Genomic DNA, 12751 nt, shown 5'->3' with positions numbered 1-12751 from the left:
CAAAGCCAGGCACACCCCCGCCATGCTCCCGGACCACATCCATAGACACACCTTCACAAGCATGCTGTCAGGCCCACACCCCTCATCCAGCTGCACCCATGCACCGACACCTCCGCCCCCGCCCCGCCCCGCCCCGCCCGCACGCCCTCTCCCCGGCAGGCCGTGTGTGGCACGCTCCCTCCCCGCCCCGCCTGCCCCGCTGCCGCTGCCATCCTCTGCCCCCGTCCTTCCCCTGCGGGCTCCTGCCCAGACGTGTCGGGACGAGGGCTCCGGGCGCCGAGGAACGCAGCGCGCGGCGCGATCCCAGGCAGAGCAGCCGCCGCAGCCCCTGTGCGAGCCCGGCCCGGACGCTGCCCGCTGCGCTCTTCGCCAGGGGACGGTCCCAGGCGGCTGCGGGGCGCAGGGAGGCGCTGAGCCGGAGGCAGCTGGAGAAAGCGGCGGCGAGGAGGGAGCAGCTGGGTCTCCACTTGCGCCTAAGAGATCCAGGGGAGCTTGCCCTCCCCCCACAAGGAGAGACACCCCCCCCCCCCCCCGCGCGCCCAGCCCCAGGGACCGGAGCGCCCCGCCCGGGGCGCACAGGACGGGGAGCTCTGAGCAAAGCGAGGCAGAGTGACAAAGAGGGAAGCCAAGGGGGGGCTGCGCGGGGGGGGCAGCCTGCCCCCTCATTCTGCCTCTGCCAGCGCCCTGCAGCTAGGCCCCCCTCCCCCCGCTGGAGACTTGGGTGGGGGGCGGAGGGGCAGGACCTGTCCACATGGAGCCTGGAATGAGAGCAGCTCTCCCCCCTGCAAGCAGCCAGCAGCTCCTTGGAACTTGGATGTCCTAGTAGAGGGGGGAGCGGCCCTGCCTGGCCCATGTAGTTGGGGTTGTGTTGGGGGTGGGGGGCTATGGGCTGCCTGCGGCGAGGATGGCCCCGTCCTTCTGGGACTGTCAACCCACCAATCCAGGCGGGGGATCCCTGAGGTCCTGAATAGCAGAGGGAAGTGCAAGAAGCAGCGAGAAGAGACAAGAACCAGCAGCAGCCGGGGAAACCACCACGGGAAACCCAAAGGCCCCACCGCAAACCCGAGCCCGGCGCGGCTGCCAAGCCCCGCACCGAGCCAGCGGGACACGAGATGGGTCTGGCCCTGCTGCCCGGGTTCTGCCCCCTGCTTCTCCTCGGCCTCTGGCTGCGAAGGTAAGAGAACTCCCGCCGCGCTCGGGCTCCCACTTCCTAAACTCGCCTGTTTTTAGCCGTGGTGGGGCCTTTAGGACCCAGGCTTGTGTCTTGGCCAATGGTCCCTCGGCAGCTGCCCTGTGCTCCCGGGAGATGAACCGCGCACCCGCACACGGGCCCTAGGAGAGGAGATGTCACTTCGGAGCCTTGTGATAATCACAGCGCCCTGTGCCTCTCCGGAATGCAACGTTTACCCAGATTGTCTCTGTTCTGTGACGGATTCGGGAGGATTATTTCCCCCGTGTGCTAACCCCCCTCCACCCCCGCCTGCTCCAGATAATCCGGGCTGCGGCTGATCGTTTCCCTTCCTAGAGATCTCCTCCGTCGTGTGGAAATTCTCCCCGCAGGGGGATTTGCTTTTCCTCGCCAGTGCCATGGAAGCCGCCTCTGCTCGGCCTTGCTTTCTGGGTCAGGCGCTGATTGGAGGACCAGCCGGGCGAGGGCCTGACTCCCGGCTCACCTCCACCGCGGCGTAAACCGGGAGCCGCGTCCCTCGAGTTGCCCCGTGCGGAACCCCGGCGGAAGCCAGGTCAGAGCCCAGCCCCTGCCGGGCCCACCTGGACCGCAGAGCAAACCCCGGGAAGGGGGAATTGTCCGTCTGAGGTGGGGACGGTCTGCTGGCGCCGGGCTCGGAGACAGAGCCCAGCGACTCCTGTCCCGCTCCGAATCGGGTCCTCTCCTGCTGTAGTATATGGAGGAAATAAGTTCAGAACCAGCTGTCCCGCCATCTGCTCGTGTCTAAAGGTAGCGTCCCCCGGCCAGGCCGGGCTGTCTAATTGGCTCCGCTCGCCCGCCGGCAAATGACTAACAATTCAGGGCTAAGGAGGGAGTTTTGTCCAAACTGCGGCCCAGGACTCCTGGGTTCTTTCCCCAGCTCTCTCACTGCCTTGCCGGCCGAGCTGGGGCAAGTTGTGTCCCGGGGTCGGTTCTAGGGTCCCATGATTGGGGGGAGTGGGTATTTGGGGGAGCTCAGCTGTCCCTATTTAAAAAACAACCTCCCAGGAGTCGAGGGGCTAGTTGGACCCCTGGAAAATCTTGGATTCACACGTACAAGCCAGTCCATGTGGCTGCCTGGGCGGTATTTTGCTGGGGTTTATTGAACACGAAGACTCGGACGTTAGGCCAAGCTCCGTGCCTCTGACGGTCTCCTGGGGGATTGTTTGCCTTTCCTGGACTGGACAGAGGGGGGTTTCTGGGGGAGGTGCGGGGCGCTCACCGACCAGCCCCTGTGCACGGTGGGGTTCGGGAAACGCCTGGAGAGCCTGGCGCTGGGCCCTACAAATGGAAGCGCAGCCGGGGGGTGTTGTTAGTCCAGGCAACTCGGGGTCTGTCCGTGCATGGAGGGTTCGGCAGGTAGCGCTGCACCCCCTCCCTGGAGGGGAACGGGGCGCCCCTGTGGCCACCCGAGCTGGGATGCTGGGGGTGGGGTGCGGGGGCCGCTCCCCAAGGGCGGGGCCAGGAGAACCGAGCTCTTTTGGTCGTTAGGTCTCTGCTTTTCCTTTCATCCCAAATCCGAGGGAAAGAGAGACTGGGGGTGGGGAGCCGGCTGGTGCCCCACGTCGAGTTCCGGGGGGGACTCCCACCTTCCCCCCTTTGCATGCCATGATCCTCCCCCGCCCCCCCCTTTTCCGCATCCCAGGGCCACTCCAGGCGTCTTCCTTTGATCTCCCCTGATCCCCCGCCAGCTGCCAAACTTCCGGGCGGCGGGCAGGGAAGGGTTAAACTCCCCTGTCTTTTCCTCCCCTGGCTCGCTCCAGCTCCTGTTTCTGGGCTGGCTTTTTTTCTTTTTTCCCTTTCCTCTCCTTCACACAGAATGTGTTGACGCCGGGACGTGTATTAATTAAAGCCGCAGCAGCCGGCGACCCGCGGGCCTTTCACCGTGAAATCCTGTTTAAACCCACTTAGTCCGGGGGGGCGGGGGGAGCGAGGCAGCAGCGCCCGGGGATCAGAGAAGAGGATGACAGCGGCGGCACGTGATTTCCAGCCGCCCTGGCACGTTCCTCCCCCCCCCCCATTGGATTGGGGCGGGCGGGCCTGGGGGGAGAGGGTGAAGCGAAGGAAGAATAGGGGCAGCAGACCTGGGAGTTAGGGACGGGCGGGGCTGGGGAGGGCTGGAAGCCTCTTTGCTCGGGACATGTACAGCTGGACTCTGCTGCAGGACTGATCCTGATCTGACAGGCGGGTGCAAATCCGGAGTGACTCCGACTCAGGGTCAGGACTTGGGGAGCTCCCTGCTCTGGTTGTTAAGGTCGCTCCCGCTCCCCTAGCGGGGTCACTCCGGATTGGCGCTGGAGCAGGCTGAATTCCGAGCCTGGCCCCGCAGCACTGAAGGGGAGAAAGGGCGTGGCTTTAGCCCCTGAGTGTAAAGCAGCATCCAGGGGAACAAGCCTGGCCTGGCTGACAGTCCTGATGGGAGACACCCCCCGCCCCCGCCCCCCGATGAGTTACAGCCAGAGCAGGTAGCGCCCAGCGCCCCTCCAAGCAAGTCCTGCCTCCCCACAGCGCTCCAGTCACCTGGGTGGCGGCCGCCCCCGGCTGCGGGGGGCTCGGCGGGGCGCTTGGCCTTGGAAGACGCCAGAGCTCTGGGGCTCTTCTCTGCCTTTGGCGAATCCTAGAGAAGGCCCGAGTGGAGCGGCAGAGCGGGTAGCTCTGCGGCAGGTTCAGAGGGACCCTCCGAAGGGAGGAGCGGAGAGCCCGGTGCCAGGCCTGACTCGGACAGACCCTGGGAGCTGGGCCCAAATGAGGAGCTGGGGGTCTGGTCCCTAGCTAGGAAGGGGCGAGGCTGTGCTGTCCCTACCGGACTTTCTGATCATGCCCCTCTCGGACCCTGAAATTAAACGAGGTGGGGAGGGCGGCCTGGTCCCTGGTGCCAGCAACAGGCCCGGGCCCACTGGGGTGGGCCTGGAAGTGCCGACCTGGGAGCCCCACGCCGAGGAGTGGCTGAAATGGGAACTGGCCACAGCCTGGGAACACAGCGCCCAACGTGACCGAAGAGGAACAAGCAAGCCCGGGCCAGGCCCGACACTTCCCAGCGAGTGCCAGAGAGCCAGCGGAGAGTCGCCGGGCAGAGCCCAGCTTGACTTTCAGATCCCTGGCAAGAGGGTCTAGGGCACAGAAGCCGCCGCGGGGTAGAACGTGAAGTTCTGCCCCGGATCGCCAGTGGGGAGCAAGACAGCAGCCAACGGGCTGGGCTCCGGTCTCACCTTTCCTGCAGCTCGCACACCTGGCTGGGCTGCGACATGGGCACCTGTCCCCACTCCCCGCACCGGCGCCCCACAGCCCAGGGCTTGGTCCTTGTCTTCAAGGTGCTCCAGGGGTCCGGGCTGGAGACCCGCGCAGAGCTCTGCTCCTCGGGCCCCACGGGACGTTCCGCTTTTGGGGGGAACAGAGCATCCTTAGGGCTGGATCCTGACTGAGGGAGGAAGGACCATCCCAAACCTCCCAGCCAGGGGCATATCTCTGGCCGACACAGAGCCCTGGAGGTGTTAGAAAACCCAACCCGACCACAACGCACACCCCGGCACGCACAGCTCCCCGTCCGGGGGAGGGCGAGAGAGAGAGAGAGCCCCCGGGACAGATGGCAGCCGTGTTGTTTAATGAAGGGGCGAGGCTGTGCTGTCCCTACCGGACTTTCTGATCATGCCCCTCTCGGACCCTGAAATTAAACGAGGTGGGGAGGGCGGCCTGGTCCCTGGTGCCAGCGACAGGCCCGGGCCCACTGGGGTGGGCCTGGAAGTGCTGACCTGGGAGCCGCACGCCGAGGAGCGGCTGAAATGGGAACTGGCCACAGCCTGGGAACACAGCGCCCAACGTGACCGCAGGTGCCCAGATACCAGGGTGAGGGGCATGGGCCACGAACCTGGATAGACCAGCAATAGAATTTCAACATGGCTGACGTGTGAGCCGTGTGTGCTCCGCCCACGCCCATCCCACAGGAGACACGGGGCCTGCCGGGGCTCAGGGAGTCTGATCTCAGTGACAGCCCTGCAAACCCGGGGTAACTGCCCTGGAGGGGGTGAGCCCCCTCACTGGCTGGCCCTCTGCTTGGTTAACGAGCCAAAAGCTTAGGTGGTCACCCAAACCGGGCCTGGGTCTCTGGGGCTGGCTGGCTGTCCATGCGTCCCCACATGTCCTCCCACCATCCATCCCTGTATCTATCCCCATACAAATCCATCATCCGTCCCCACACCACCCATCCTTATACACCCCCTCGATCTGTCCCATACACACCCGCCATCCAGCCCCACTCCCCTCCAGCCATCCAGCCTTCCTCATAGGCTCCCTCTATTTATCTATCCTCATACACCCCCATCATCCGTCCCCACACACCCTCCCACCATCCATCCTCATACACCCCCTCTACCTATCCCATACACACCCATCAGTCATTTATCCATCCCCCACCATCCCAACTACCCATCCATCCTCATACATCACTTCTACCTATCTAATCTACCCCATACCCTCCGATCTGTCTCTACCCCCCCCCACCTAGCCATCCATCCATTCGTCCCCAAACACCCCTCTGTCTGTCTGTCTGGGTTCTGATACTGGTTCTCTTCACCGCCCTGTTCCACACAGGACAGGTGTCGGTCACCTCACTTGGTGCATGACTAGAAGGTGCCCAGACACTGCAGTGATGGGCTGGGATAAGATCGGTAGAGAAGAGTCCTGTCGAGTCCTGTCCGGCCCGAGGCAGAGCTGGGATGCCCGTGGAAAGCAGGCTGCTGCTGGGGATTTCTGGCTGCTTTCGGGCAGGGTTTGGCCCCTGGTCTTCCTTGGCGCCCCAGGGTCTGGAGCAGCAGCCCCCCTGGAAAGCACAGGGGAGGCAATAGCTTTGAGCAGCCCAGCCCGGTGTTTGGGGCTTGCACCCTGACCTCGCCGGCATCTCGCCCCCGGGTCTGGGTCACAGACACGCCCCAGGAGCCGGGGGCTCCTCTGGGGAGCGGCACACTCTCCGCCTGCTGGGGCTTCGTTGCGGGGGCTCCAGTGGGGGCAGTTTCTGCGCCTGACCGCCTCTTTTGCTGGTCCTTAATTGATTCATCCGGGAATAAAACGGGGTGGCTCAAGTTAGAATCCTCTGATCCTGGGGATCCCGAGGCTGGGGATTGGTGCCCTGGGGCAAGATCCTGACACCCATGCCCCCCAATCGGCTGATTGGGGAGCCCACCCCGCCCTTTGCCGACACCCTAGAGTCCCCTGTCTCCATCCTCATCCCCCCGCCTTGGCCAGCTCCGTACCCATCCCCCCATCCCCTGCCCCGACTCCCCAGCCCGCTCCAAATCCACCTCAGAATCGCTGGCCTGGGTGGCGGTCTCTCTGGGGCCTGGCTCCACCCGACGCCCGGGCTGCCCCCCTCCGTGTGGGGACTTTGCACCCAGGGGCGGGGGGGGGGGGGTTGGGAAGCGACCCCGTGACTGGGTCTCTGCGGGGCTTTCCCCTCCCCCCAGCAGACCCCTGGCGCCAGGGGTGGGCGAGGCGGCAGGGCAGGGCGCTGAGCCGGGCTCTCCCTTCCCTTCCAGCTCCTGCCCCAATGAAATCCTGGGCCTGAAGCTGCCGTCGGAGCCGGTGCTGAACGCCAACACCGTTTGCCTGACGCTGCCCGGCCTGACGCGCCGGCAGCTGGAGGTGTGTGTCCGCCACCCCGACGTGACGGCCTCCGCCATCCAGGGCATGCAGATCGCCATCCACGAATGTCAGCACCAGTTCCGGGACCAGCGATGGAACTGCTCTAGCCTGGAGACCAAGAACAAGATCCCCTACGAGAGCATCATCTTCAGCCGAGGTAAGGGCCGGGGAGCCCCCGCCCCGCCTTTGGGCACAAGGCGGGTCCCCCTCACCTGCCGCCAGGCCCAGGGACGGGTCCTGGACCAGGCACCCGCGGCCTCGAAGTGACCTGCCCAGGCTGGGAGCCAGTGGGAACCCCAGGGTGCGGCTGGGCCCTTTTGTGTCCCTACAGCCGAGGCCTGTTTCTTCTCCGCTCACCCCTCCCGTCCCCTGCGCACGCCCAGCGCCTGCCCCAGACCGTCCCCGGCTCCTTTCTGAGCCCCAGCCCCGTTTCTGCGCCCCTCGCGCCGGCGGAGCTCTCCCGGGCCCCCGGGGATGTCTCTCCTGCAAAGCGGGGCCGCGGGGTTTGTCTCAGGAAGCGCCTGGGAAATGCAGCCAGCTCTGGGGTGGGACGTGGCAGCCCGCCAGCTGCAGCGCCGCAGGACAGGATGTGAACGGGAATCTTGTTAATCACTAGGAAGTGCAGGGGAAAGAAGGGGATTCTGGGGGACCGGATGTGTTCCTCCACATGGGAGTTTGGCCCGGGCAGTGGGGTAACCACCCCAACTCCTCACCTCCAGGCTCGGTTCCTGCAAGGCTGTACCTAGGGCCCGAGCCGCCTGCCCGGAGAAAGCTCCAGCGGGTCCCGCTGCCGAGGAACACAGGGATCCCCCTGGCATCCGACTCCCTGCTCTGGGATCGTCCCCCAGCTCCAGGAGAGACGCCCCCCTCTGTGACCCGACCCCCACCACAGCCGCCCCTCCCGCGGGAGCAGTGACACTTGTTCCGTGGGGGGCGCCAGACCCGTGGTGGGAGCTGGGCCCCGGCGGTGGAAATCGGGGCCCAGACCCCTCCGGGACAGCTGTCCTTGCACAGCCTTAGGCGTCTCCCTGAACCCGTGGCGCTGGGCCCCCTCACCTCTCGCTGATTTCAGGGCAGGGTTCTGGGCACCCTGCAGGATCGGGCCCGTGGCAGCTCGCTCACGGGAGATGCCCCCGCCTTGCCAGACAGCTCGCTCCGAGGCCTGCCCAGTGCTGGGGCCAGAGTCCCCTGCATCGCCCGAGCCGGCCCAGCCCAGTGTCTGCTTCCAGCCCTGTAGCCCCAGGGGGTCAGAGGTCCCTCCCCAGCGGTGCAGGGGCCCCCAGGAGCGAGTTTCAGGGTAAAAGTAACGGCAGAGCTCAGCTCTCCCTGCTCCCAGCCGCCGCTAGACACACTAGCGGAGCCGGATTCCCACCCACGAGAGAAACTCCGATTTCCAAACCACCCAGAAAATTACCTGTGCACACGGTGGCATTAGTGGGAAATAGCCAAGCCCCAGGGCCCACCGGGGCTCCCGAGGCCGGCCAGAGCAGGCCGGGAGACGGGGAAATACTTGGCTAATGAATTTAGAGCTGGAGCTTTGAAAGCCTCCCTGGCGGGAGCCGTCCTCACTCATGCCAGTAGGGTCGCTGTCTCCACGGGGAGACTGACCCCGGGTGGGAGGAATCCGGATTAGATCCGGGTTTATTCGCAACGCAACGCTGAAGACGCAAAATGTCATCCCAGGTCTGTAACTAACCTTAGGGCCCAACCCCCTTCGGTGTAAACCTGCTGGCGCCTCACTCCCTACAGAGCCGCAAGGGCTGTTTCCTCCGACCAAAGACCAGCTTCGGTGGAAGGGCCCAGGGCGCAAGGTGCAGCTTCCCGGCAGGAAGGGGGCTGTCACAGCTGAGACGAATCAGAGCCTTTCCAGACACTGGCTGCCCGTGTCCCGTGTGGAGCCTCCTCGGGCGCCGGCGGACGAGTCGGCCTGTCTAGCTGCTCTGTTGGGCAGAGTTTCAGAACGACAGGACCGAAGCCGGCCCGGGCTGAGCCGTCGAGTTGTGCCTGGGATCCGAAGCGGGACGGGAGACAGCGGGGCTAGGACGGGGCCGAAGGCTCCCAGCCAGGGCCGCGGGGCTCTGCACTGAGGCGGGGCGTTGACCGTCTTCCTCCCCGATGTGGAAGAGGGTGCGCCGGGTGCCAGGGTGCTTCAGGCCCGCCAGAGCTGGGGGGCGCTTCAGAGGGACCCCGCCAAGCCAGGGGAACGGGGAGGACAAGAGAGTTTCTCTCCCCGCCGGTGCTGGAGGCAGGACCTGGGCTAGATGGGCCGCTGCTCCTCTGACCCAGGGGGACAATTCCTAGCTGCGGATCTGTGATGACTTTGATCTCGGCCCATGTGTAGCACGGACGCGGGGAAATGTTATTGTCGGCTTTGGGGCGGGGGGCCAAACGGGCGGTTCTCAGCTTCCCAGCGAACATCAAATCCCGCCCGCGGCTCGGAGGGCTGCCTGGGGCTTTGGAAAGAGACGTCGATGTATCCCATGACTGAGGATCTCTTGCGCCCACTGGCTAGGAGCTAGGAGCCAGCGCACACGGTCGCCGGCCCTGCCAGGTGGGCTCGCTGGCGGGTTTCCAAGCTGCTCCAGGTCTCTGGAGAACGCGGCTCCGCTTTGCAGTTCCTCCCCAAACCAACCAACCAACCGGCCGTGAGAGCAGGGGCCGCTAATGGCCTCTCCCGAAGCCCCAGCCGACCGGGCTCGGTGCAGCTAACGCGCGCGGCTCCCCCGGGGGCCAGGCTCCGGCTCCGGCTCCGGGCGCCCGCAGGCTCGCTGTTCCTAACCCGGAGTGACAGAGCCCTTGAATCTTTCATCGTGTTCCCGCCGCTGCGCCATCAACTCAGCCGGGCGTGAGCCGCACTCTGAATTATTTGGAGTCCGCTCCGGCGCCTCGCTCGCTCCGAATCCGGCCGCCCCCGCGCCCTGCCCCGAGCGAGCCGCCCGGGGCGAAAGCCAGGCGGGGGAAGTAATGGAAGTCGATCGGCAGAAGAGCCTCGGCAAAGAACAGCTGCGAGCGAATCCCCGGGCCCCAAACCTCTTCCTGCTTCGGATCAAACGCGGAGCTTGGGCACAAGCTCCAGGTGAACAGAAACGGTCCGGTCCTCGGAGCTTCAGGCGCCGCTTGGGGTCTTCCTATTGCACCCCTCATCCAGCGCCTCTGCAGTGAGTCTGCCTGGGCCCTGGAAATGCAGCCCCCTCTGGGGTGGGACGCCGCTGCCTCCAGCAGCGTCACACAACAGTTCAGGACAGGAAGCGCAGCTGAGTGCTGGGTTCTGTAAACACTGGGGTTTTAGAGAGGGGAATAAACCACCTGAGCCTAAAAAACAAGGAGGAGTCTGGAGGCACCTTAAAGACTAACCGATTTATTTGGGCATAAGATCTCCTGGGTAAAGACCCCACTTCTCCATGCATCTGAGGAAGTGGGCTTTTCACCCACGAGAGCTTATGCCCAAATAAACCGGTTAGTCTTTAACGTGCCACCGGACTGCTCCATGTTTTTGTGGATCCAGACTAAGCCCCGATACTTGCCCCCTAAGCCGGGCCCTGGCCGCGATGTGCAGCTGCACCTGGATTCTTACCAAGGGCATCCTGGGCTCCCGAGTGACCCCCAGTGGGCAGCGCCTGGGATTTTACATCTCCCCGGGGAGTTGGCACCTCCACGGGCATGGCGCCCTTTGCACCTCTGGGGGCCTGGCAGGGATGCAGGGTGGGTTTTCATGGGGAGGTCTCCCATCCGAAGGCTCTGAGCTCTGCAGAGCCTGCTGGGTCAAAGCCCGAGGCGAGTGAGCTGCTAGCAAATGCTTCTCCGAAATGTCCAGGGCCTCCAGTCAGGCTCCCCTACCTCCCTTTTTCTAACCTCAGCCAGCCCCCGCACCAGGCACTCTCCTCCCCAGCTCCCGTCCCAGCCTCCGCCCCTCGCTGACTCTCCCCGTGGCCAGGTCTTGGCAGCTTTGGCCCTGTGTCTTTGGCAGCTTTGGGCCCTGGCCTGCGCGCTCCTCAAACCCCAGCCATACCAGGGCGTTCCGGGCTTGGAGAGACCCCTCTCCGCGGTGCCAGGCAGCACGGAGCAGCTGGCCGGCCCCACCAAGACTCGTGCCATTGCCAGGAGGCTGTTGAGATACAGGGGAGGCGCTAGCAGGGCCTGATGGCTTCTTCAGACTGCACAGGGTGCTCTGCCTGCAGGGGCCTATGCGGGACAGACCTGGTCCATCGGTTTCGTGCCAGGTGACACTCCCTGCGTCTCCACCGGTTGTTGCGGGTGTCTAGGTATAGCAGCCACCCTCCATTTCTTTATGGGTAGAGGGGGGTGCGGGAGGTGGGTCCCGGAACGTGTCTCTTGTAGCCTGGAGCCATGGGCTGGAGTCAGGTGCGCATGGCCATTCTCTGCCCCATGCTGGAGACACTGTAGGCAAACCAGCCATCGGAGTGGCACATGAGCTGAGATCGGGGCCCCGGGGTGCTGTGTGCTACAGAGCCACAGCGGACTTGATCCCAGGGGATTTAGGTGCCTAAAGACGTTGACTGGCACCTGGCTTCAGAGGGGCCAAGGCAAGTTTGGTGCCTAATTCCCATAAATTTCAAAAATGCCTGTAGGCACTTTTCAAAATCCCATTTATCTGCCTCTCTGGGCACCTAAATCCCTTGTCCCATAGTGCCCGCCCTAAAGAGCTTAAAATCCAAATAGGCAAGTGTGGTGGGGCGGGACTCACTCCTGCAGGCTGGCTGGGAATTAGCTCATTTTCCAGCTCCGGAGCACTCTCTGCAGGTCGGTCTCGTTGCTGCCGCTGCTCCCATGTCTCTTCCGGACCCAGGTGCCGCTTTGTCTGGGGGTTCTGCCCCAGCAGTGTCCCCTCGGTCTCTGGGTCTCCCCTCCCCGGGGAACCCCCAACCCCCTAATCCCCATTTCACCTCAGTCTTTGGCTACTGTCAGTTGCCATCTAGCCCCCGCTACCTATAATTGCCACTCATCATCGGCAAGGGGGGGTCTGGACCTGTTGCTTCTGCCTACCCTTGGGCTGCCCTCTGCAACCGCAGTACCCTTTTCTTAGGCCTTCATCAAGGCCTGCAGCCCAGGGGTTTCTCAGGCTGGAGCGCCCCAGCTCCTCTGGCCTTTCCCCAGCCCTGCTCCACTTTGGGTATCCAGCTCAGCTCCCAGCAGTCAGGCTCCTCCCTCTCAACATCTCAAGAGAGACTGGCCCACTGCCCGCCTATAATGGCCAACGGGGCCCTGATTGGGGCATGGCCGCAGCTGTGGCTGTTTCCCCAATCAGCCGACGCTTGCTGCTTTCTCTAGCACCAGCCTTCCAGCAGCCTCAGCCCGCTCCCAGGGCTGATTTCAAGCCCTTCAGGGCAGGAGCGGGTTACCACCCCGCTACAGCAAGACACCAGGGAAAGGCAGCACAGAGAGGTGACGGTCGGTGGTCTCCTGAGCCCCACTGCAGCACCCTAGCCACTTGGGCCTGGCTCCACGGAGGTATTTAGGCTCCTCCTTTCCACTGAAAGGTGCCTAGGGGTCTTTGTGGATCTGGGCCTGACCACCCTGAAAACAAGCAAGCAGCCCTGGGCTGTCCCTGCGACTGGACTGGCAGTGGAGAGCGGCCGTGTTCTCAGAGCGGCACGTTCGGAAGGTGCATGGAGGCAAGTTCCGATCTGCATGGAGGAATTTAGTGTCTGGCGTGTTGCCACGGCCGGATAGGTTCACCTGCAGTTTAATTAGGAAAAGAGGGAGGGGGAGGGAAGAGGAGAGAGAACAGGAAACATGTTGTAACTGGCTGCATCCCCAGTCCTCGGAGGAGCCGGGCACCCACTCTGCCTCTTTGTGTAGGCAGAACTCCTGGAGTGGGACAGCTCTTGGAAGGCCATTGGCGCGGCCCTGCTGACACCATGCGATGGGCAGGGTCTGGAGGCTTGGCTG

At 64.3% G+C, this 12751-nt stretch overlaps 1 protein-coding gene across 2 annotated transcripts in view; it reads left to right on the top strand.

The window, feature by feature from the left end:
- The first annotated feature begins 244 nt into the window (after window positions 1-244).
- The window catches only part of WNT10A (Wnt family member 10A), a 49542-nt gene continuing 37035 nt past the window's right edge, over window positions 245-12751 (top strand). Inside the window, exons 1-2 of one of the 2 annotated variants that reach the window (XM_048868760.2) lie at window positions 245-1174; window positions 6736-6998. In XM_048868760.2, the coding sequence (XP_048724717.2) occupies window positions 1113-1174; window positions 6736-6998 (325 nt within the window). In that variant the 5' untranslated portion in view covers window positions 245-1112. Of the gene's footprint in view, window positions 1175-6735; window positions 6999-9580; window positions 9918-12751 lie in introns of those variants that run through there. The other variant, XM_048868761.2, reaches the window with a different exon arrangement.

This window comes from Caretta caretta, chromosome 11 (assembly GCF_965140235.1).
Source record: "Caretta caretta isolate rCarCar2 chromosome 11, rCarCar1.hap1, whole genome shotgun sequence".
NCBI lineage: Eukaryota > Metazoa > Chordata > Testudines > Cheloniidae > Caretta > Caretta caretta.
The sequence above is the reverse complement of the archived record's forward strand: the minus strand, read 5'-3'. Positions and strand labels throughout refer to the sequence as shown.